The sequence below is a fragment of the Pelobates fuscus genome, chromosome 4 (assembly GCF_036172605.1).
Source record: "Pelobates fuscus isolate aPelFus1 chromosome 4, aPelFus1.pri, whole genome shotgun sequence".
NCBI lineage: Eukaryota > Metazoa > Chordata > Amphibia > Anura > Pelobatidae > Pelobates > Pelobates fuscus.
Window position 1 is genome coordinate 112,555,355 of NC_086320.1, and position 27,370 is coordinate 112,582,724.

The 27,370-nt window shown below is 35.8% G+C and overlaps 1 protein-coding gene across 3 annotated transcripts; it reads right to left on the reverse strand.

Annotated features, from left to right (window-relative positions):
• Nucleotides 1-2,056: 2,056 nt before the first annotated feature.
• GATA6 (GATA binding protein 6) lies at nt 2,057-27,320 on the reverse strand. 3 transcript variants are annotated; one of them, XM_063451484.1, is made up of 7 exons: nt 27,299-27,320; nt 24,639-25,608; nt 15,651-15,817; nt 11,202-11,327; nt 9,797-9,890; nt 9,288-9,400; nt 2,057-4,661 (listed from the first exon to the last, which is right to left on the reverse strand). In XM_063451484.1, exons 2-7 carry the CDS (start codon nt 25,513-25,515, stop codon nt 4,494-4,496), a joined length of 1,545 nt encoding a protein of 514 aa, XP_063307554.1. In that variant the 5' UTR covers nt 25,516-25,608; nt 27,299-27,320; the 3' UTR covers nt 2,057-4,493. The 3 variants fall into 3 exon arrangements, with proteins under 3 accessions (XP_063307554.1, XP_063307552.1, XP_063307553.1); XM_063451482.1 differs by lacking the exon at nt 27,299-27,320 and adding an exon at nt 26,566-26,874; XM_063451483.1 differs by lacking the exon at nt 27,299-27,320 and adding an exon at nt 26,161-26,380.
• Nucleotides 27,321-27,370: the final 50 nt, after the last annotated feature.

Sequence of the window (27,370 nt, forward strand, 5' to 3'; positions counted from 1 at the left end):
GCTCCAACTGTTTTCAGTAACTGAAGCAGTTCTACTGCAGGTAGAGATAACCTTAGGTAAACGGGAGAGTGCATAGTGGGATAGTGTATAGTAAGTGCAGAATATAATAGACTACTGCCTCTACTCTCCCGGACTCACATCTTGTAATTTTTCTGTTTCGTTGTGTATTTCCTCCTGGAACCGAGTGAAACAAATGTTTGGAGTGCAGAGGGAAAGAGCAATATCATCATCACTACTCATACTCACCACCAAGACCAGATCTTGGGAACACTACCTGGGTACTCTGCTCTACCTCTTCAGCAAAGAGTGGCACTGATGGCCCTGACAAAGCCTCTGCTAAGCTCTCCATTAGTTGATTCTTGGGGGTCTTTAAGAAATAGGGGGTAACACAGGTAATGGCAACAAGTCCAATGATTTCACCATTCCCTTGCACCATAAAAGATAAAAGTTGTAGCAATTAAGCTAGCTGTGGTGGAGAGAGCTTCAGTGCCTATGGAAGCAACAGCAGAAATTATTGTAGCATGAAAAGTCGGACATGCTGCTAATCCCACTATCGTAAGGCTGAATAAAACTAATAGTGAGGTGGAGGCAGCGGTGGAGGCAGTTTCTGCAATCCTCATGCCGAAGGAAGAGGTATTCAGACTTTCAGTGGCCAAGACATTACTATTGATGGTTGATTGAGGAATATGACTTCTTCCCCTACCATTTCTCGATTTCTTCTTGGTAATAGGAAGGAATCTTGAAGACGATGGATTTGTTTTTCTTATTACAATAAATTTGGAATTATTTGTGTATTGTGTAAACTAACACAACTTTATTCAGCAATTCAAAGTAGGTGCTTTTTTTGTAAAATGGGTTGGTGCTTGGTGGATTTACTACTGAGAGGTTATTGTGTATGACATTAAAGGGACACTGTAGGCACCTAGACCACTTCAGCTCATTGAAGTAGTCTGGGTGCCAACTCCCATCACCCTTAACCCTGCAAGTGTAATTATTGCAGATTTTATAAACTGCTATAATTACCCTGTAGGGTTAAGTCCTCCTCTAGTGGCTGGCTACCAACTTTTTTTATGTCTTTTGGACGTCGGCGGGGGAGCAGTGTGGGCGGAGCCTGACTCAGCGCTGAGGGACATCAGCACTAGATTCGGTTAAGTATCTGAAGGGGTTTTAACATGTTCAGCAACGTGAGATAGGGGGCAGGGAAGGGGGGGTCACTCCAGGATTCTACAGTGCCAGGAAAACGGGTTTGTTTTTCTGGCACTACAGAATCCCTTTAAGAAACACGGTACACTGCTCACACAGTTGCACAGCACACACTGGACTGAACAAATTCAGAAAAAATAAATAAAAGAGGATTTTCTTTCTCCAAACAGTTAACAAAAAAAACAACTTTGTATTGGTAACTTAGTTTCACACTTGGAACAATAACAAAATATCACTCTCCTTTCTTCCACTCAATGTTGTTTCAAGTGTCTCTGGTAGTAGTTATCTAGCTAGATACAGCAGTAAGCAAAACCTGGTCTCACACTAGAATCAATAATCCAGGATATCTCTAAGACAGGCACAGTAAGAGTAAATCACTATCACTGCTGGTCTGGCTCTATAAGTAACCACAGTCAAAGTATCTGAAATAATCCTGCTTGGAAGTATAGACTGTTTTGCAGTTTCTCCTTTTCCCCTTGATCTGTGCATTATAGCAATATTTAGTGTCTGTCCCCAAACCATCAATCAACAGTTTTTTGCTACCTTTTGATTGGAGCGGACATCCAACCCACATGATTGGGCAGAAGTCATGCCAACATGGGAAGATAAGCTGCTTATTTGCACCACCAAAAAAACAGCCTCTCCTCCATCCCACCCCCTTTTTCCTGGTGCCAGGAATGACATTCAGAATCAAGAACTGAGTAAGCATGAGTTGGTTCACCTGAGAATCGAGCGTGTGGTGGTTCGGAATCACCAAATCAGCCCGAAAAAAGCGACCGTGCTATTGGGATAAGTCATTCACAGCTGCTGTGATCTAATCAAGACCAAGTAGTAGAGGGAAAAAAAACATCCATTAAAAACAATAACATTTTTTTTTATTTTTTAAAGCTCTGTTAAGGCAACCTTCAAAACAACATCCCATGGAAAATGAGGAAAACAAAAATTAAAACAAAAATATAAAATAAAACTTAAACAATGTGTCAGTCACAGAACTGTGGTGCTTATCTTCATGAATATCTACAAATTTATCTTAAACATTTTTCAGATCTATTACAGTTTCTTGCCTGCTGAATTTCAACAGCAAAATAGGTAGTGGGGTCTGCTAGCTGTTTCTATAAAACACAATAAGAAAGACCATTTTCCTGAGAAGATTTGTTCTTAGAAAAAAAAAAATATACAAATTTAAATCATGTATGGGATGCCTTTGTCGCAATCTGGATAATTTGCAAGAATACCAGCTCAACATTATTATTTAAATTATTAAAAGTACCATTAAGTTAAAAAGTTTACATTCGTTACAAAAAGTTGTTAAATCGTATGTAAATGATTTAACACTGATTAATGCAATAAAAATTGCATTTTTTTTCTCTTTACAAAAATATTGTATATATGGAAGAAAAAGAATCGTTTGCTACCCTGTATGCAAATTGAGACTGAAAAAAAAACAGTCCAATAGTATAAACTCAAAAACGAAAAAAGTTGGACATGGTGATTGATGCATATTCTGAACTTAAATCAGAAATCCTAGACTCATGAGCGTGTACCACATAAAGACTTCTGTTCCTCATTCCCTGCTTTGGTAGACCATATTTGAAAGCTAAGTTCCTACTATGTTGTTCACTGATTAACAGGGGCAGGCTGGCCTCAGAGCAGTTGTCCCCTTGGGCTTGTCTCATTTGTATGATTTAGGTGAGCAGTAGCCTTTCTTCCATTCCTGAACTTCTGTACTGGGCAAAAGAAAAAGGTGTCTGTGCAATCAGAAAAATGATATAGCTTAAACACGTGATCTACTGCTATAAACTGCCAAATCAATTCTGGAAAATGTCCCTGAAAGGGTCAGTGTGTGTGTGTGCATCAGTGTGTGTTAGTGATTGCATGTGATTCTTTCGCAATTAAAAGATACAGTCAGAGGTGAACTATTATTTCGTAGGCGTGCTTGTGCTTTGTGTGCTCTAAGTAGACATGGAGGCTATGTTCGTAAATGAACAGCGAGCAGCCCAATGGCTAATGATTGATGGTTGTTCAGTGTCTGTTACGCAAATTGTGCAAATGAATGGAGCGTGTAGATGAGCAGATTTTTTTTCACGGCGAAAACATGTATAAATATTAAATTACAATTATTTTCATTTTAGGATTAAGCAGGGACTTATTTTACACTTATTATTATATTACTATAACCCAGGAGTACTTCAGAAAATCCAGGGAGAAGGGCAGTTGTCCCAAAACCAAAGCATCTCTAACGGGGTCATTCACTGAACTTAGAATTGTCAAGGTTCATATTGAATTCAATAGGAATTAAAAAAAATTAAGGGTAAAATAGCCGAACTGGAAAAAAATCTACCAGTCAGCAATACATCCAGTTTGGCTTCTCTGAACTTAAATATTAAATTCACTTTGAATTCCCGACAATTTTCACGTTAGTGTATAACCCTGTATGTGTTATTTTAGCTGGACTTGTAGAAAGAATCTTGCCCAGGACTCCGTTACATATACCTAACAAATCACCCAGATGTTTCCTTTCACTGGTATATAAACAATAGATAGGGCTTTTTATCTCATGTTTTAATGCCCTAAATAGAAATCTACCAGCCAGCCCCTGTTTTTGAAAGATGGAAGTCAGGTCTCTGTACGTTGATGAAAATGAAAACACAATGTTATAATGCATGATAAGTTCAATCTGCAACATTCTCTCTGTGTCGTTCTTTATGCATCTATCCAACAGGTGGTGGTGTATTGTTATTTAAGTAGGTAAATATCTGCACTGCCCAAAAGTCCACCCAATAGTAAAAACAGTGGAAGTTCATGGTAATTCAATGGCTTCCTTTAAGGCAGGAGTGACAATGTGCCATTGTGACCATGTGCCAGTGTTGATTTCATCTGCTATGCTGGTGGGAGCTGTAGAATGTTTATATCTTGGGCAGTCGCGAGAAATCTTGACACCTGGCGTGAAATGTCCTTCTAGAAGGCAGCATATCTCAATGCGTGCTGGAGTACGAAGGCATTGTTTAAACAATAGTTATTGCTTCCATCTGAGCAAGGAAGGCCATTCGTCTTAAAGGATAAAATTATGGAAGATTTGCTTCTCTTGGGTCTCCTTCCTCTTGCATAGATGAAGAGCTATACAACATTATTCACAAAACTCTTCCAAAAATCAAGGCACAAAACATTTTAGAAAGTCCATGGAAATGTCCAACGAGCATTTCTTTTTGAGAAGCAAAAGACAAACAAGGACGTGTGAAAATGTAAAAAAAAACAGACTTGTGCCAAGACCATTTTTACTGTGAAGATTGTCAAGCCAAAGCCAAAGCACACCAGGGATCCTGTCTGACGGAGGCGGAAACTTCAGACGCTGAGCTGAGACTGACTGCAGAATACATCCCATCTTGACCTGTGTATTTTAGTGCATTATTATCAGGGCTGTTGTTCCCACTTTGAGAAGACATCATCGATGAACCAACCTAAACCAAAACAAAGTAAATACTTGTCAGTTTTTTTTTTAGCCAACGGACTGTATCTAAAATACATACAGAGATAGTGATGCAATAACAAGTACAAATGTTAACACATTCCATACCAGTGAGTGTGGAATTCACCGAGATGTTATGTGTTACACAACATCTGATGCAAGGTATGAAAGGGGGGATGGTTAAATTCCCCCCAGTTTTACAGTTAAAGGTAACCTTACAATTTACCCAAATAGTTTGCTTTTGCAAAGCACATTATTAGCACTACAGGGACCACCACAAATATCTCTGATACTAAAGAGGTTAATTTTATACTCTGAAAACTCCATATAGAAAAAGTGCTAGTTGTGTTTTAATTTTGAATTTAGCAACTAGGTCAGGGGTAGGCAATCTTTTAGCAGCACTGCGCCGAAATAGGATTGTGATGACCCTGTAGCGTGACAGTCCTATTTTTTTTAAATTGAGGTTTGTATGTTGCCGTATCCTGCTTGTGTTATTTATACTGCAGTTGCTTTGTATCGTTGTATTTATGCATATATGAGCTTTTATATTGTATATGTTTATAAGTAGTTTGTGGTATTGTGTATGATACCTGTGTAGTGGGGCTGCTTGTGGAATTGTGTTTGTGGATGGATATGTCACATTGTGTGTTTGGTAGTGTGTGTATGTGGGATATGTCACATTTTGTGTTTGGTAGTGTGTGTATGTGTGAGGCTGTTTGGGGTATTGCATGTGAGAGACTGAATGTGGGTTTGTGTGCATGTATGTGGATTGTTAGTGTTACGTTTGTGCGGATTGTGCGTTTGTGTGTTTATGTGTGGGCTGTTCGTATTATTTGTATGACGCCTATTCTGCATTTCTGTGTATATCTAGCAGTGTGGGTGTCTTCCCTGGGGTCCAGTGGGGTCCGGGCTGGATAGGTACATGTCAAGGACAGGAGCTGCTGCAGCAGCTTCAGGCTGCTCTACTCCAGTGTTGATTCCCATTCACAAGTGCTAGAATGAAGTGATCACTTCCTCTATGCATAAATTGTCATTCACCACCTTTTCGTATAGGCAGATATCTAAAGTTTCACTGGGACTCCTGATAGGCCAGAGCCTATTTGGCTCTAGCAGGCTTAAGTGCCGTGCAAAGACACCTCCAGTGCCACTGCCATGCATGGCACACGTGCCATAGATTGTCTACCCCTGAAGTAGGTGAAGGGGAGGCAACAGAAAAAAAAATATTTTCTGCTTGTAAAATGTGATCCATGTTAAGTCTCCCTTTATGCTACTTTGGATAATAAATAATTTGCATAAAGAATACACAAATTTGGCCATGTGATAACTAATGTGTTCTAAATTTCCAAACAACTTAATACGGTATATTTTATTTTATTTTTTCGTCTTCTCTTTAATACACTTTTCCCTCGGGCTGTTAAACTTTCACTGCAGCAGTTTTATAAAATTATAATTATTTCTTACTTGGATAGAATGAAATTACTATCTAAGGAACTGTAACATTGCGGATGTTAATCTTATCTACTGTTTTTTATTTACATACAGAAAAAAAAAGTAATTTCTCTACAATATCCATAAGTTGTGAACAGGCATTGCAAACTGCACTAGAGATATGTATGTCTCCCAAAGGAATTCACTCAGCCAGACATCATGAGCAGGCCAGCAAGAATTCCACGCAGTTGTACTTAAGTTGTCAATGTAAATTATGGCATAAAGATTTGTAGGAAGGCTATAACAACTATGGAATTGCAGTAATGGGCCAATATTATAAAGTTCCAAGAGACTATTTAGCTGTCTTTGATTAATTGCAATCACAATACTTTCTCTTTTGCATCTCTTAATTTAAAAAAAGAAAAATTAAGAAAAAAAAATACTTAATGAAATAAATTTGAAATAATGAAAGAAAAAAGAAAAGAAAAAAAAATCAACTGAATAAGCATAAATTGTAAAAATTGTATTGAGAATAATATCCAAAAACAGAGGGGCAACTCTTTAATTTGCTATAGATACCCTTTACTCATTCGTAGCGTAGGCATGTATGCATATTGGCTAATAGCATATGCTCCTCTTCTGTCTGTCTGCTGACTGTGTATGGTTTCTGGGTGTCTGTACTAAATGCAATTCTTGCTGTTCCAGTGTGTATGGACTAAGTGCAATGAGAGGCAGAGTTCAATTCTTCCCTTTCTAGCCTCACAGCACATCAATGTAAGGAGAGCATTCAGAGTTTGAACAATGTTGCAGTGCTTAGCAAAGTCCACTAAGTATGGCTTCTTCCACACAATCTCCAGTGGAAGGAAAAATTAAGATGTGGCTGGAAATATGGAGAAACAGTGGATAGAGAAATGAGGAGTAACAGGTGGGGAATGATAGGTGGGATAAAGAAAAGGCGAGACAAGTTAGGGCAGAGAAAAGGAAAGAGACAGATGGGGAGAGATTGCAATGGGCAGAGACTGGTGGGGGTGATAACTAGTTGGGGGGAGGAATGGTGAGAAGCAGGATGTGTGATGGGGAATAAAGGATGGAATAAAGATGTGGAGCAGTTGAAAGATCTTAATTATGGACACCAACATACATGGGGGGCACCTGAGCACGTTGTGCTTTCGTTCCACGTGAAGGTTGCACAACAAAGTTTTTATACAATGAGGTTTGCTTCAACTAACATCCAATATGATGCAAATCACATGAACAACTCGTGGGTATGGGAGAAGAGGGTGGGTTCTAAGAATAGAGAAGGTATTTCATGACAGTATGATGAGTAACACATTACTCAACATTTCCAGGTAATTCCAAAAACCCTTTGACCTGTCACTGCTGTTTGGAGAAAACAAACAGACCCGAGGTTTAAGTGGATGGTACCTGTCAGTTATATATTAAAAGTTACAGCTCTGGGAGTGCAGAAATATGCAGCATGGATATGGGATGAGTGGAGAAGAAGGTTTGGGTGTGTCGATAGGAAACATCTGAAGTATGAGGATGAAATTGCTGACACCACTTTCTGTTTAATAAATTCACACCAGAATCTCAGATTGCTTGGAAATATTTCGCAATAAATCCATTTAGTGCCCTAAACACTGCGTGCTTTCCCACATTCTTTGCTTATGCCAAATATCCAATCCTCTAATGCTGGAACGTTCGACTCAGAATTCATTCTGATACTTGAGGTGAATCTGTGCTTTTCTAATATAGACTAAATCTAACTGCCGTACATTTCCATTCGTAAAAAGTCAAAAATCCCCGTTCTTAACAAAACAATAACATTTATAAAAACAAATAAAAAAAATAGCAACATTTACACGGTTTTCTTATCTATAATCATAAAGATGCACGTATAACCAGCAGCTAAATTAACTACGTGTTTCATTTGACTAATATTCCATTCTTTTTCAGAGTTATGTAGAGATCTACTTACATACAGCTTTTACGGGGTTTGAGTAGAATCTTACAATTAAAGGTTTATTGCACAAATAAAATGTGCAACACTCCTTACACTAACAGAGGGCAACGTTTTTTAATTTTCACTATCAGAGTACAAGGTTTCATTAAGCCTCTTTGAGCCACAAATGGTAACAGACACGGCCAATCTGTGGGCATGTTAAATGTTAACCGAATTTAACCCCTTAAGGACACACATGTCATGATTCCCTTTTATTCCAGAAGTTTGGTCCTTAAGGGGTTAAAGGATCACTAAGGTCACCCAGCCCACTTAATTTTAGTGAAGTGGTTTAGGGTGCAGTGGTCCTGTCTGGGATTTTAACCAAGCAATGTAAAACATTGCAGTTTTGGAGAAAATGGCAGCCAGAAGAGGTGCTTCCTTCTCCAGAACCAAGTAAAATCAGTCTTGGAATCAAATGCTGCTAACAGCAGCACTTGATTGGAGGTGCTCAGTAATTGGTCGCGCAGGTCTAGTTCCAATTCATTGCTTCTTTATGATAAGCATCAAATTAGAGCTGATCATGGAAGAATTTAGCAGGCATGCTGGGGTCTTCCAAGATGGAGCGGGCGGCTGCAGCGGGAAAGAGTCCGTGTGCTGGAAATTAAGCCAGTAATCTTTCCTTATATTAATTTTTGTAATCCAATGGGGAGGACAGAAGTGAGTCTAGAGTCCCGAAAATACAATTATTATTTTTGGGACTATAAATTCCCTTTAAGGAAAATACATGCAGATAATAATATTAATGATGAAGTGTTTTATATATGATGACAAATCCTGATACTTCTTGTCAGGATACACTCTGAATGGCACCAGAGCAGTGGATTATGGGACAACAAAAGAACAAAGCTATTTCACCTTCCACTTCACCACAAGGATTGAAATCGGAAGAAGCAGATAAGTGGGCGGACAGGTACATAATGATTTTTTACAAACGATAGTAAATTTGTATACACTAATTTACTATCTCTGACTTCCTAGTTAAAACTCAAAAATTCTTGCCACTCGTAGCAACGTAAAAACACACGTGCAAAATGAACTCATGTTATATTTGATCAATCTGTTATGACAGACAGTGGGACCTTTAAAGATATGTAGAGATAACATTATAGATAACCTAGATAAGATGATAATGATAAAAGATAACAAACACTTGGCATTCTGTTTACCAGCTATCAAGCAGACACATACCTCAGAAGCCGTGCTTTGATTGTTAATGGGAGAACCATTCTTACCACAGTCATCAGAGTTTGTGGATGATGTGGTGGAAGTTGGAGTCATGGGTACTTGGTGGTTGCTGGTACCTGAAAATATATATAATATATAATATATCATAAATATTTAGTGGTTAGTATGAGTAAAAACTGTAAGACAAAAACATGCCTATCCTCCACATGAACAAGAAGAACTGACTATTTGAAAGTAGTCACCATGATAGAACATAAGACATGCCTGTCATGATCTCCACACTACTCTATCATACGCACTTTAACTGGGTTATTCAATAAAACCTGAACTGTAGTGAAAGTTATTAAATAGCAGATTCAGAAAAGTTCTTCATCTCAGCTATGAATACAATTTGGCTAGTTATGCTTCAATTTTGTGATTCAGATTTTCAAAATTTAGAATTTTCTTATAATAGGCCATAGCCTAGCATCTAGCACTGCATTTTCTTAGGTAGTGTTCATTATTTTACCTACCGTTACTAGAAGAGGACTTTGATTTGTTAAGGTTCTTTGGTTTACGCTTTCTTGTCTGAATACCTTCCTTCTTCATCGCCAATGGTCGTGGGACCTGCAAGAAAATGAATGTAAATTTTACACCTTCCCAAAGTATAAACAATCATGCATATTCATTATTGGGAAATGTAGATCACGTACATTTGAAATCCTTTTTTCTACCCATCCTTTAAAGGGAATAATTACTAATGGCCAAATCTACATTAGCAAACCAAGTTAGAACAGTTTTGGTTTGATGAATCTGACTTTATTATGTGTATTAAAGTAAAACTCATAGTACATCCAAATGTATAAAGTTATTCCAATGTATACAAATGTTAAGGACAAATATTAAGGAATTGCTGATACAGTAATTTTCAAACTATTCCTAGAATAAATAAACCACACTACTAGCTGTTGACTGCATATTTGCCTGCAGGCACAGTGTTAAAAATAACTTAAATTAAAACGTACAACTCTATGCCCTAAGACTCAAGATTCAAAACATAGGAGGTATATCACATGTATATTAAAGGACATCAGTCACCTCAAAACTATTTCATATTTTAATATATTTTTTAATATAATAATCCTTTCATCAAGTTTTGAGAAGAAATGTTTTTGTTTAAATTAAGTTTATATAAAAAAAATGACAATTGACAAATATACAATTACTCATTCCTACCTTTAGTAGAAATTCCTCAGCCGTATACATGTACCTTGGGTCAGACAATCTTTGAAAACCAACTTTTAGTCTCTATGGTCTTCCGAGCATTGAGTGGTGTAGAGAGTGAAGCAGGAAAGACCATAGAGACTAATTGTTGGTTTTCGAACACTGACTTAACCTTAACTTAATCAAGGTATATGTGAAAGATCCTGCCATATACTAAAGGTAGGCATGCATTTTTCTCATTTTTTTTCAAAAACCTTATTTAAAAAAAAATATATATATATTTTCTAAATGTGATGAAAGAATTATTATATCAAACAGTTTTGAGGTGACAGTTGTCTTTTAATTGCATGCTATATTAAGATAATTATCTGTATGTAGTTAATAACGACTTCACCACGTGAGACTGGTTATCTATATAATGACATAAAGATAGTAAGATATACTATGCGTTAATATATTTCCATAACAATTTATTTGGCCTGTTTTCCAAACAGAAATGATCGGACATGGGATCAAATAGTCTTGCTATCATCTAGTGGTTATTTGTACGATTTGCTGTGACTTTCACATTGATATTTTTTCACTGCTCTGAGAATTGTGGAAATATATGCAGGTTATTTGAAATTTTGTCTAAACGTACTTTTTTTTTATATATATATATATATTTTAGTTGTATGTTGACAGATGATGGCAAAACATGAATGGCATACATACCCCATGCAGTTTCATGTATAGCCCACAAGCATTGCACACTGGTTCCCCTTCTGTGTTTCTACGCCAAAGCGTAGTCGTTGAGGTATGACAGTTGGCACAGGCCAAGCCAATCCTCCTTGAAGAAGGCTAAAGAAAAATACAATATAAACATGTAAATAATCTGCACATTGAATTCATCTTTTTCATTTCTAGATATAAAATATTATCAGAACAGAAATACTATAAAACAAAAAGGGAATTTACAGCACGGAGCAGCAATTTAAAATAGCAAATGCCCGAACAATGCGTTCCTAAGACGAGGTAAAAAAAAAAATGCAAACTAAATGCAAATATGTATATATAGCCTTATTAATTATTAAACCATGAAGTACATTTTCCACAATTACTAAGTATTACAAGTCGCTGTTGTGTTTTTTGTTTTTTTACAATGATATTTTTTTTATCAGTTTGACTATATGTCGTATTAATTATTTTAGAGTTATTGTTGTTTCAGGTTTTTTCTCCTCTTTGCATTATCAGAATACTACTATGCTGCTAATCCTATATAAATTGATTGATAGGTGAGATCCAGACCCTTACATCTAGGAGCCTGGGTAACCAATACATTTCTGAGCCCTCAAAAGATGAGCCAGGAGGTAAAATGTGGGTAATTGTTTTAAAAAAGAACCTGGCCAATTTTATACATTAAGGCCCAGAGTGAAGCATAATGTCCATAAACCACAATTCAGTTGGTGAAAAACTCATACAAGTTGTCCAGCGTCACTAAATATGATTAGAATGTTTATGGAGGTAACTCAAAGAACATTAGGCATTCCCTGCTAATAGTTTATAGAATGGAGTAGGCAACCTTCGGCACTCCAGATGTTGTGGACTTCATCCCCCATAATGCTCTTACATCCATAATGCTGGCAAAGCATCATGGGAGGTGTAGTCCAAAACATCTGGAGTGCCGAAGGTTGCCTATGCCTAAATGCACAGATTGAGTTTGTTCTCTTCTTGTAAACATTTATTCATGAAGTTTCAGCAACTCAGGTGGAACATAATACAGTCCATATCAAGACCCTAATAAACAGTCCATAGCAACACCCTAAATTACATCAATTATCTGAATAGGTGGGTCTGCAAAGTGTTAATGTCAAGGTCATTATAACCCACAGATCAGCTGAGATAAATAGGACAAAGTCATGGGAAGTCTTAGGTCTTAAAGACTCAAGTGAAGGAGGTTAAAAAAGGAAGGTGAGTGATAAAATACATGGAGAAGATGGATTATAACATCCAGATTAATGTTTATTTCAAGCCTAGGGAGGCTAAATGAAAATTAATGAAGTCATAAAGAAAGCACTTATTTCATTCACATTTAGACAAAATTCCCAGTACCCCACAGTGACATTTGATTAAAACTGAACTACCTGTATTACATACATTATATTTGAGATTTAAACAGCAGTTTTTGTTAAAATGTTAAAACTTGACTATTATGGTTTAAAGTCTGCAATATCCTTGTTATTGTTTCACAGTTCATAGTTAGTATAGTATTCATAGTGAAAATGTAATTTATTCCATTGTCTATCTATTTCATTTTATTTATACTTTTATCAGGACCTAATGATAAAAAAGAGGATTTTGTAAGATAAACAAGCCACAGTCTCATCTTTATGGCTTATTATAAATATTATTATGCTACGTAATGTATTGTAGTATATTGCACACTACACTGGAGTTCTCATGGGTATATTAACTGTGTTTGTACCCCCTCAATTAAACTATACAGCCTGCCTTGCAGGACACAGTCATAAATGGAACATGAACGATGACAATGAACCATCCCTTCTTAATCTGTTCTCAAACTAAATGTGAATTTCTGGAATCAAGGTCCATGGTTCAAATAAGCTCTTTATGACTACATCCAGCAGTCTGTATCCAAGGTACAGCAGTCATATATAGCAAAAACAACCATATAATAAACTAAATAGAGATTTATGAGGTGTGTGTGTTCCTTTCATGATAAGAGTAAGAGATGGTGTTCTAAGACATTAACCCATTCCCTACTACAGATTTAGTTATGTTATATTGCAATTCTTTCAATTAAATAGGCAATCTAAGCACCATAACCACTACATAACCACTGACACTTATTGGGCTCTGTTAGGCTCCAGAGGACTTACTGGACGGCAAGGATATGCTACAGCAGAAGTTCATACTCCCACATTAATTGTATGCAACGTTGGACAGTCTTCCTTGGCTGAGAGAGTCTGCTGATGATATGCAGTGGTTATGGTGCTTATCAATGTAAAGGTTTCTGCAGCAATCTCTAACTGACCTCTGGGTCAATGTTCTTTGTCTTTTATTTAATATATGTGTATGTTACTGTGTATTATTGTCAGTGTTATGATATGTCAATATGTTATCTTGACTTATAACAAAGCAACTTGTTACAACAGTGGTGAGAGATGTTCCATGATTTTCCACATTGGAGAAAAAGGCCTGGCCCATATGAGACATGGTGAATTATGGCTTTTACCATTTCTCTATACCCAAGTTCCTAGGCTGTGTCTGATTGCCTTTTTGACAGCTATTTGTCACAAGTGGAGGACAAGGCCCTAGATAAATTGCGCTGCCTGCAATTGTACTCAGCAGAGCACAGTGACACAGCTTTATAGACCGAACAGCATCCTCATTACAATCATAGTGCATGGTCCATTACAACCCCAATCTAAAACAATGAAAATACCGCCAGCAAGCATATGCATTCACAATGGGAAACAAACTGTTACCCTATCTAGGGGAAAAAAGTTGAGACTATTTTTGTTTTGATGTGTTTGTGGGGACTGCTGTTTGATGGTACAGTAAGATAAAAATGCATATAAATTGTCAACCTGTGTGGCTGCATGTTACAGTAAGAGCTGGTTTTATCATGGTTATGTAAATGCTGTTATTCCACGGAGGCAATGTCTTTGTGGCTATGCTGCATTAAGTACTAGAATAAAATAATAGCAGTATCATTATGATACAAGTGGTAATATTAATATACAGTGGTAGTATTCTTGTGACTGGTATATCAAGTGGTCATATTATTATACAGTGGTAGTATTATTGTGACTGGTATATCAAGTGGTCATATTATTATACAGTGGCAGTATGACTGTGACTGGTATATCAAGTGGTAATATTAATATACAGTGGCAGTATGACTGTGACTGGTATATCAAGTGGTAATATTAATATACAGTGGTAGTATTATTGTGACTGGTATATCAAGTGGTAATATTAATATACAGTGGCAGTGTCATTGTGACTGGTATATCAAGTGGTAATATTAATATACAGTGGTAGTATTATTGTGACTGGTATATCAAGTGGTAATATTAATATACAGTGGTAGTATTATTGTGACTGGTATATCAAGTGGTAATATTAATATACAGTGGTAATATTATTGTGACTGGTATATCAAGTGGTAATATTAATATACAGTGGTAATATTATTGTGACTGGTATATCAAGTGGTAATATTAATATACAGTGGTAGTATTATTGTGACTGGTATATCAAGTGGTAATATTAATCTACAGTGGTAGTATTATTGTGACTGGTATATCAAGTGGTAATATTAATATAGAGTGGTAGTATTATTGTGACTGGTATATCAAGTGGTAATATTAATATAGAGTGGTAGTATTATTGTGACTGGTATATCAAGTGGTCATATTAATAGACAGTGGCAGTATTATTGTGACTGGTATATCAAGTGGTCATATTAATAGACAGTGGCAGTATTATTGTGACTGGTATATCAAGTGGTAATATTAATATAGAGTGGTAGTATTATTGTGACTGGTATATCAAGTGGTCATATTAATAGACAGTGGCAGTATTATTGTGACTGGTATATCAAGTGGTAATATTAATATAGAGTGGTAGTATTATTGTGACTGGTATATCAAGTGGTCATATTAATATACAGTGGTAGTATTATTGTGACTGGTATATCAAGTGGTAATATTAATATACAGTGGCAGTATGACTGTGACTGGTATATCAAGTGGTCATATTAATATACAGTGGCAGCATTCTTGTGACTGGTATATCAAGTGGTAATATTATTATACAGTGGCAGTGGCATTGTGACTGGTATATCGAGTGGTTAAATTATTATATAGTGGTACAGTAAGTTCTATATAGTAGAAGTGTGTGTGTATATATATATATATTGCAATAAGTGTCAGGGCTACTTTAGTAGTCTGTCAGTATTATTCAGTCAATAAACGTTGTTATAGAATAGAATACAGGGTATTCTCATTTCTTTGCTGGGTACAATCATTGCTCAGAATGCTGTGTCTGTACTCTGCCTGTGGGAGCATGTGGTACCTGACACAGCCCAGCTATGGGAACATGTGATTTGGGGAGTGCCTCCTTGTTATTCAGGATGGCTGGCTCTGCTTTACTCACCACTCTCTTCTGGGGTTTGATAAGGGGCCGGCTCAGCCCATTCATCTTACTGTACAGCCCACAGGCATTGCACAGATAGTGGCCGGTGCCATCCCGTCTCCAAAGGGGGGTCTGCACTGAGCCGCAGTTCACACACTCCCTGCTCTCTGGCATCTCGTCCAGTACATCTGGAAGGAAAGGGCGAGACCATTAGACTCATGCGGGGTGTTGTCTTACACAAAGTTCCTGGCCTGACCTGACTTGGTGGGATTAATATACCAAAACAGATATCTGTATACATGATATACATGGCAAAAATCCATACATATAATATATATCCATGTACTTATTACCCATACATGTAATATATATTACCCATAAATGTATTATACATGTACTTATTACCCTTACATATAATATCTATGAACTTATTACCCATACATATAATAATATCTATGTACTTATTACACATGCATATAATATATATCCATGTACTTAGTACCCATACATGTAATATCCATGTACTTATTAGTATTACCCATACATATAATAATTTATATGTACCTATTACTTATACATATAATATCTCTGTACGTATTACTCATACATATAATATCTATGTACTTATTACCCTTACATGTAATATCCTTGTACTTATTACTCATACATGTAATATCCATGTACTTATTACCCATCCATATAATATCTGTGAACTAATTACCCATACATATAATATTTCCATGTACTTATTACCCATACATGTAATATCCATGCACTTATTACCCATACATATAATAATATCTATGTACCTATTACTTATACATATAATATCTCTGTACGTATTACTCATACATATAATATCTATGTACTTATTACCCTTACATGTAATATCCTTGTACTTATTACCCATACATGTAATATCCATGCACTTATTACCCATACATATAATAATATCTATGTACTTATTACACATGCATATAATATATATCCATGTACTTAGTACCCATACATGTAATATCCATGTACTTATTAGTATTACCCATACATATAATAATATATATGTACCTATTACTTATACATATAATATCTCTGTACGTATTACTCATACATATAATATCTATGTACTTATTACTCATACATGTAATATCCATGTACTTATTACCCATCCATATAATATCTGTGAACTAATTACCCATACATATAATATTTCCATGTACTTATTACCCATACATGTAATATCCATGCACTTATTACCCATACATATAATAATATCTATGTACCTATTACTTATACATATAATATCTCTGTACGTATTACTCATACATATAATATCTATGTACTTATTACCCTTACATGTAATATCCTTGTACTTATTACCCATACATGTAATATCCATGCACTTATTACCCATACATATAATAATATCTATGTACCTATTACTTATACATATAATGTCTCTGTACGTATTAATAATATCTGTGTACTTATTACCCATACATATAATATTCCATGTACTTATTACCCATACATGTAATATCCATTTACTTATTACTCATACATGTATTATCCATGTACATATTACCCATACATATAATAGTATCTATGTACCTATTACTTATATATATATATATATATATATATATATATATATATGTATATATATATAAAATCTATGTACTTATTACTCATACCTATAATAATATTTATGCACTTATTACCCATATGTGTAATATCCATGTACTTATTACTTATAAATGTATTATCCTTGTAGTTATTACTCATACATATAATAGTATCTATGCACCTATTACTTATACACATAATATCGATGTACTTATTATCCATACATGTAATATCCATGTACTTATTACACTTACATATAATATCCATATACGTATTGCTAATACATATAATATATATCTACTTGTTACCCTTACATATAATATCAATTTACTCATAGCCACACAGGCACACAAAACTCCTTCATATAATATATCCACACACAAAGTAAATATATAATAATATTCATGCACATAGTGCAATTAATACAGAAAGCAACCGAACCATAATATCTACTGAATGCTGGCAAAACTAAATACACAAGGAAGACAGAATTTAGTTACAACATAATCATAAAGAATATATGGCAGCAAATATTAGCCAGGTTCTGGTCATTCCATATTAGAGCATATAGTATAAATAGATAATAAAGTTAAAAACCAACAGGCAACATTCTTACAATACCTGATACACCCTGGCTATATATACTGTGTACAGAATAATCAAACCACAAAACATATGGTATATGGCAGATTATATTTATATTCGTTAAGGCTATAACAATAATGTTATTTCTATATAATGGTAATTGGTCCTTTGTTAGCTTTAAAGGCCATCAATGGCAATAGCATATCTAAACTTACTAAAGCATTTGTATTTCAATAAGTATAATAATACCGATGTGTTTTAAATCATATAAATAAAAAAGAATTACACCTCACCAGCAGGTGCAATGCAGCTTTCTGCTTTAAATTTGTATTTCATATTGGGATGTATTAGGAAATGTATCGAATTTAAATCCGAATGTCAAAATCACTATAGTTCGAATTCAGCGTGAATTCGAAATCAAATGCAAATTTCAGGCCAAATTAAACGAATTGGAAATATCCTCTCCTATGTATATAATACCAGATCGGACACTTCGGCCTAAAATTTGAAACGTACTTTGAATTAGCAAAATATCCCAGGACGGCTTATCTAGAACAATTCTCCAACTCAGATATAATTATATCTCAGCTGTTTTATCCCAAATTCTAGAATTGTTATCAGATCGCTGCAATTCGGGGTTTAGTGTATATCCCCTGCCTGCTGAGCTGCGTTGAACAGATCGCCGATTTCCAATACTTTGCAAATCAAATGTCTATTTTCAACTGACCATGCAGTGGATAGACCCCCATTAACTACAGGTACATTTTTCCATCACGAACTGGCTTTATAATAGAGAGAATAACCCATTTATTAATTAATTAGACAAGCATAAAATAAATAGAGGCGATATTCTGTCAGAAAAAAAACAATAATAATAATAATAATAATAAATATTAAATATAATAAATAAATAAATAATTACTGATCTCACAATATATAAATCTAATTAGTTAAGTCCATCCTGTCCCTCCTGTATCTGATATTCCATATGGCAGCATTTATTATATCATAGTAGATCGTATATCATTCATGTTATATAGTATATAATATTTCACAGTATGTAATATAATTTGCTGATTTTTGTTCTGACATTATAATCATATCTGCCTATCTAAAGGGTGAATTGTTGTGAATTCAGATTGAATAAAAAGTGAATTTCACATTACAGAATAAAATAGCTGCAATGAGGGACAAAAATCAATAAATTAGCTCTGTTTTTAGTTTCGATATTTTGATCTAAAATGTGGCATTCACTTTGAATTCCCGACAATTCTCACTTTAGTAAACAACCGTGTCGGTCATCAGCTCAGTCGTTAAACTTTCGATGCCACTCTGGCTTAATCACGAAAATGGGAATTGTTGGAAAAATTCCCAAAGTCAGGTATCGCTTTTGTCAATTTTACCTGAAATTTGAAATGCATCTTTAATTTGCAGCAACTCATATTTTGGTGAATAACCAGCACTATGGTTCACCATTTGATTTGTATGATGTTGATGTTTTGAAGATTTTGTTCATGTAATTAAAACACTAAAAGTATATATATATTTCCATGTATACAATGTATTTATTTATTATTGTGTATGTATTTATTATTATATTTATTAATTATGTAATGTTTGTTTTTTTCAGAATACTGCCCCCTTCCTTTATGACGTTGTAATTTACCTCCATTAATAAGAATTGCATAACTTCATTAAAAAAAAATAAAAAAAATAGAGAGGATATATTAATTATGTAATTGATTAATTAAAATGAAAATGAGCATGAGATCATTGTGATGAGTTCCAACCTCGAAAGGTCTGTGGGACACATAAAATATATAAAGTATATACTTTATCAATCAGTATATATATATATATATATATATATATATATATATATATATATATATATATATATATATATATATAGTAAATATTAATCTGACATTAAAATATATTACATGCTCTGAAATTAACAGAGCAGATCCCATTTCGATCAATATTGTCTGAGATTTACGTTAAAATAATTAAAGGTCATTTTAAATTAAGCCAATATAAGTATACCTACATTTTTGCTTGGCACTACGGGATTTGTATTTAATCGACGCACAGGTAATGAAAGAATAAACAAAAATGATATTTTTAGGATTTGAATCAGACTACTCCAAAATATTTATAAAAATAATACTAGGGTGAAATTAATACTTTTATTAAAATAATTGAATCGTCATGAATATAAGGAATGTCTAATAATATGACTAATTTGTCATTTAAAACATGTGAATGCATTGGTTTTCGTATACAATAAGTGATAACAATGTAACACACATATAAATCCGAATTTAAATAGTATAGAAAAAAACTATCAATCAGCTCAGAAATCAATTTGAGTAAAATTTTTAAGTATAAACAAAGGAGTCAATGAAGACTATATACTAAACAATGATTTGTGGTTTTAAGGACCAACTTGCAATATTTAAACTAAAAATAGCCGAATTATAAAAAAAAACAAATCACATATTCATCCGAATTTGGAACATGTTGGCCTATATCTTGCTAAATTGATGTCAAACTCTGACTATTCACATGTTGTTTAACTTTGACTTATTATCATTCACAACTGACATGTGTATAAACCAACCATAATATTTTTGTTTTACAAATAAATGTTAAAATCTATCAAATTACCTGGGCAGTTTACATGTATTTATTTATTTATTTTTCTTATTATTTATTTTTTATATATATATAAATAAACTACGCTTTCATTTAAATAAAAAGGAAAAATATAGTGCACAATATAGTGCACACAGTGTTTATGTACTTTGCACACACAAGCCATATACTATGCACCTGGTAACTTTTCTTTCGTCTTTATGTTAACCAAGTGCTTTTTCAATCCATAAAGTCCCTGACACTTCAAGGACAGTATAGTTAAACAGTCATCCGTCAGGCTCTGTATGAGTCTCTATTTTATTGCACAATTTAGTGTAATGACTAATGGGTATAAATAACAATTCTAAACTTTAAAAGCTTAGCAGATTTACAAGAAGTTGACCTTTCATGTCATAAAACGAAAAAAAAAAAAAAGATTTTTCACTGTACTGGCAAACATTAACGAAATATAATGCACTATGGCTATTATTGCTAAAACAAGTATCAAAACACTGTCCTGTGCCTGACTCTGGGGTGTGGGGGACCTGGAATATACATTTTAGTGAAGTATAAAATGTATCCACTATATAGTTAATAATAGTAATAATATTCATAATTATAAACATAATGTTTAAACACCCCTTGTTATTTTTTTTGAGATTACATTTATTTACCTTCCAATATATATTTTTCATGATTAGAATTGGATAAACATGTATGGATTCGAGATAATTAAATTACATTTTAGAGGCTTATTCCCTAGTTGTTTGTGGGCTGACAATCGACTTGCAAAATCCTGATCAAAATAGCTGAGTTGGTGATCCATTGTTTGGGGGGTTTGAATTGAATTAATTTAGTTATAGTAGTCCTTACTAATTTAAGGCAGTGTGATTACATTTCTGTATATTATTGGTTCATTTTAATAGTTTTTATCTAAAGCTTAGTTATAGAGTTTTTATCTATCTGTGTCAGAATACTGTATTACTCGTTTGCTTTTAAATAGCAGAAAATAACAAATAATTCGCTTAATAATAATAATAATAATAATAATAATAATAATAAATAATGATAATGGATGGACTTAAGGAGTGGATTGGATAATAGATAGACAGACAGACAGACAGATAGATAGATAGATAGATAGATAGATAGATAGATAGATAGATAGATAGATAGATAGATAGACAGACAGACAGATTAGATAGATTATATTAAGAGAGAGAGTTTATGTATCTTTGTTTGTGTTACAAGTGTCTGCATGTCTATGGCAGTGATCAATATATTACCCATCAATCTTTACCTGCACATGTTTTTTTTACAATGATGCACCAGCAGATTTGGGGCATATGAGGTCTGACAGCAGGGGGCGCTCTGTCCCCATGGGCACCTGCTGTTAGTATTTATTCAACAGTCACTCAGTCTGAGCATCGAAATACTGTGCTGTTGAAGATATTACTCGGTTTGTGTTTGTTTGGAGCAAGCTGTCAAGTCCTAAAAGACGAGCTGAGTATTACATTATTTAGACACCCCCAAACAGAAAGTGCTTTAAATCTCTCTGTACCACTGTGTGTGTGTATTAAGGATACATTCATACACCAACAGTTAGCATTCCACAGGCTAATACAATAAGCTCACATTACTTCATTGGTGAAAAAAGGGTTTGACAGTGAAAAACAAACATGCTTTGCTTCTATTTAAGAGGGCTATGTAATCTGTGCATTTACTGTCTTCAGAGTAATGGGGAAAGGGGTATAGACAGACAGACAGACAGACAGACAGATAGATAGATAGATAGATAGATAGATAGATAGATAGATAGATAGATAGATAGATAGATAGATAGATAGATAGATAGATCGATCGATCGATCGGACAGACAGACAGACCGACCATAGTAGATGTTGGATATATGACATGTGGAATTTCTGATTTGACCATAAGAGACTTGTCTATAATAGCTTAAGTCCATAAAGAGTGTAAAAAACATTAATGATCAAATTCTTCATCTGTAGATTAATGACACTCAGTAATACAATGTAGGTACATTTTAAGATAATTAACCCATAGAGCACTCGCAGACCTATATATACCACATATTGATCAATATCAGGATGCAGCATTTAAAAAACGAATTTGAGAGAACTGCAAAGCAAACTGCAACATTTAGACCACATTTTTTCGTTTGGAAAAAAATCTCTAACAACGTTTAGACACAATTTAGCTATTTCAGCCTAAATTGTGCAACAAAGAAATTAATCGAATTTTAAATCGCTACAGTTCGACGTGCAGTGTTTTTCTGAAATCTATGGATAATCTTGGAGATACTTACTGCCCAATGAAAAAAAAAATATATTTTTACATATATAAATTTTAAATACAGCATACACCAGTGCTCTCCATGTAAAACACCACAAGATACTAAACTTCATTGTATTCTCAGCTCAATTGGTTACATGTAAATCTAATAATGTGCACCTATAGAAAGCTTGAAGTTTTGCCATATGGTCTCACTGAGAGGGCCCCATAACACTGCCCACAGCCACAAACACACATAAACACTGACTGCAGAAAAACAACCCACGTAAGGGCACAAAATGAGAATTATTTCCTATCTAGCCTCTTCAATTTCCAATTCATATATGGAGTCCATTCATTACATTTTATAAAACATCTGACCACACAATATAATCTCTAAAATAAATGTCACCAATGTATCAGTCACTTATATTGTGCAAGATTCGAATTCTATATAATAATAATAATAATAATAATAATAGTAATAATAATAGTAATAATAATAGTAATAATAATGATAATAATACAATTATTATTATTATCCAACACAATATTTATTATAGGCCTCCTCACTTAATTCAAACCTCAAGCAAATATACAATGAATAAAATCACATTCTAAAAATCCCAGTGCAGTCTGACTGTGCTTGTTTGTTCATGTACCTTGTACTAAGGTAATAGGATTTACTAAAGGATTCACACTCACACTGGTGACAAATACCCCCTCTCCCCTCCCCCCCCCCCCCCCTTTCCCACACACCCCATGTGACACTCTATGAAGCCCCTGTGTTAAAATCAATTGTCAAAAACAGTTCCTCTTACACTGGCACATAGAGTGTATAGATTAGAAAGGGAACTGGAGAGAATTATATCACTAGACTAAATATCTCATAACATTTCCCACTATCAATGGTACTTCTCTATTACAACCTATATTGCCAATTGTCTTTTCCTCAGTAAATACAGGTTATAGAATAGTAGGTATTGGTAACAAATCATTATACACCTGTGTCACACACAGTTTTTATTTACTAAACAGCGAGGTTCGGCGACCTGAGAATTGATTTGGAAAATTAAAGACAAATTTAATCTGATTCTTAAGATTTTTTTTTTTCTATTTCTGCTGTTTAGTGATTAGATCACACTGTATTGCATTTGATCTTTGTATCTGATCTAAGTAAGATGAGCCCTGTACACAGAGAAACCAATTTAAAGGAATCTGATTCTCCCTTTGAAGTGTTTGTTATGTGAACTTAATATAATTATCACTATAACTGCTAAACCCTGAATCACTGTGAACTAGTCAGGATACATTGTCTAATTAACCCATGTGCAGCTGGAATGTTTGCAAAACCTTAACTGTATCGTTTAGATGGAAATTAATTATGCATTGTGTCTCATTCATATCGCGTAATGCACCCTGCAGGCTGCTGTATCTTATCTAATATAGTTGGCCAATAGGTAGGTCTCCTGCTGGTTTAGAACGTCAGCTCCCGTGGTGCTTTGCCAGACTGAAGTGTACCCTAAAAGATGTAAAAGAATCATGGGAGTTGTAGTCCTGTAACAGCAGAGGGCAAACCTAGCCGTTTGTTCTGTTAGTCCAGGGCTGAACCAATGCAGAGCATGAAATACCTTACATACCTTAAAGTCTACACAGGGTGAAATATGTCTGTTTTAGATTTCTCGCTACGAAGTATTGAGTGAACTTACAGAAATACAATCTAACGTACATAGAGGGTCTTTTTTTGTGAATATCATGTTCTTAAATACATATCCTTGTAAATCAAAATAATTATTAGTGCACATGACATATTTAGTTAACCCCTTCTCCCCAGTTTTACTGTATATTTCCCCATCCTTGTGTCCTTACCTCCAACTGCTCCTCTCATTTGGATAGGCGATGGCCTACCTTGCAGGCTGTGGAGCATGGGGCTATCGAAATGCCCTGTTGACCATGCTGAAGTCAACGGTGGGGTCATGTAAGGCGAGTAATGACTGGGATAGGATCCATTAAAAGACCGGGTCAAAGGTGTATACTGATCTCTGCCATTCACATTGAGACCATTGCTGTAGCCACCATCCCTGGTGGAACCATTGGCAATGGGAGGGCTTGGAGAATAATGGTATCTGTTGGAGGGGTGGGGGCTGCTGCTGTTGTATGAGGGGCTCTCAGAGGTTGGTTGTGACCATACAGAGTGATTGTTCACAGAGTGTGTGCCCTGAGAGGCCCCTGTCCCCTGAAGGTAGGAGATGCTGGTGAGCATGGAGCCTACCCTGGTGGTGGGGACATAAACTGGAGAGCTGGCTGAGGAGTGCATGAAGCTTGCTGGAGAACTTTCATAGCCCACTGGCCCTTGGGCAGCTGTGATGGTCAATGTCTGATACATGTCCCCTGAGGGCTCAGGTAAACCTCCAAACCTTGAGTCTCTGTTGGGTAAAATGAGCTTGTTTATGTGGTCTAAATCCCTGAAGAGTATGAGATCTTCCGGACTGGGCAAAGAGGAAAGATGAGAAAGACCAAGGTGGTGGTGGTGGTGGTGATGGTAAGAGTTCGGTGATCTGGCCTCTTGGACTTGAGCGGTCCTTTCAGTCTCAAACTGCTGGGTCTTATTACAGCTCAGGTCTCCTTGGGAACAGGAAGAGGGGGATGACGAAGAGCTGTCAGTCCCTTTAATTTTGGAAGTGAAGAAGGAGCTTCCTGGATTCAGCCTCTTGACTTCGGCCCAGGAGTCCTCATGGAGGTCCATCCAGGTTGGGGGCTGTAATGGAGAGGGCGCTGGGTGCCTTACAGGGATGGGTGCTGCCAGCCGTGTGGGAATGGCTGCTGGGCTGCTTGTACCCTTTAAAGGACATCCCATATAAACAGGATAGAAAAAGAAACAAAGACAACAAAAAAACAATGTTAGGAAAACTCTTAAAACAATAAAGTTTAAAAATAAAAACATCTTAGTTCATCTAATTAGATTCACTCAAACAATAGGGGTTAATAAGTAATCACACTGTTGGAGTGGGTAAATAAAGCCATTAACGTCTGATAACAGATATAATGTAACAGGCTCACAGCACACACAATATTAAATAAAACACACAGTAAATGACATTAACCATAATAAGGAAGCCCACGTTTGACAATACATTGTTAGTTCCAATTAGTGATTGCCCCTCTCTAGCTCCCCAGCCAACACCCAGAGAGGTACCATGTCCTGTGGCTGTGGGGACCCAGAATCCATTACCCCTCCTGTGGCTCCCTGACTCGGTTATTTGGGTGGAAGGAACCGAGTAGAAGTCAATACACCTAGCAGGAGGAAGTCCGTGCCAGTCGGCATCGTTTACTCGGGGCCTCCCAAGGTTTGCATTCGGTTACATGTTAGAACCCAGTAACTGTAACACACCTTGTAAATGGCAACTATCCACTATCAACACCAACAGCCTAAGAGCACAGACAATTCCTGGCACACCTTCAGGGGTCCATGTCTGGCAGAGACACAGGCATGGTGTATGGGGGTCCAGGGGGGTCTGCCAAGAAAGTCACAGCCAAGTTATAAGTGTGGGAAAAACCATAAAGAACAGCACGGGATTCTCCACCGGACCACAAGGGGTTAACTAGACCACAACAGAACGCAGCAACAATGTATCAACCCAAGCTGCAATACCCCCCTCCCCAAGCCCCTAATCCCAGGCAGGACCCCCAGAAACCATCCCAGCCAGGATCCAGGCAGTCAAACCGGGTGGGAGGGAGCTCTGACAAGCAGGGAAACAGACCAGCTCTTATAACAGTAGAAGGAAATAGAGCAAACCTATTGTGTGCTGCTGGTGGAGTCCATGGGTCGCACTTCAGTCCAGAGATCCAGTGTGGCAGACACAGGGCAGGTCTGGGTGGCTAGTGGTGATGGCTCCTAAACCTGATTACAGCCCAGGGAGGGAGGAGGCGCCTCTTAGAGCTCTGCCTGAAAACTGCAGCAAGTCCTGATTGGATTCATGAAGTCCTAAATAAACAGAGCTCTCCCAGGGGTGCCAGTCCCAGCACTTTACATACAGCTCACAAGCAAACAGTATGCTGGGAGCACAGCTCAGACAGCACAGCACAGGCTGACTGATGGACTCTCTGCAGGGATCTGAACCCACAAATGGGTGTGTGACTCTACCCAGCCAGGGGCTGAAACAACATGCACCTCCCTCCACTGGAACTAACCCCTTCCATGCCCCAATAGAACGGCGAGGAAGGGGTTAAAACAATAGCCAGCAGAGTTACACAAACAATGTTACAACAACGTAACAACAAAATCACAACACACATTAGAGCAGATGTAATGATACTGCAGGGGGAATAATAGTTTTATTTCAATTTAATTTTGCAATTGCATTGCTTGTTTGTTTATTCAAGAAACCCTTAGTTTTGCATTCTTAACCCCTTGTTTAGGAACTGTATATAATAAGATAAAATAATACTGCATATAATAATATATATATGATAATATAAAATAATATTGTATATAATAATATATAATATAATACTGTATATAATAATACCAGTAGAATTGTGTGGATAGCCTTTGATGAAGAGAAGAATGCCTCATTTCCTTCCCTCTGACAGTGAAAGGG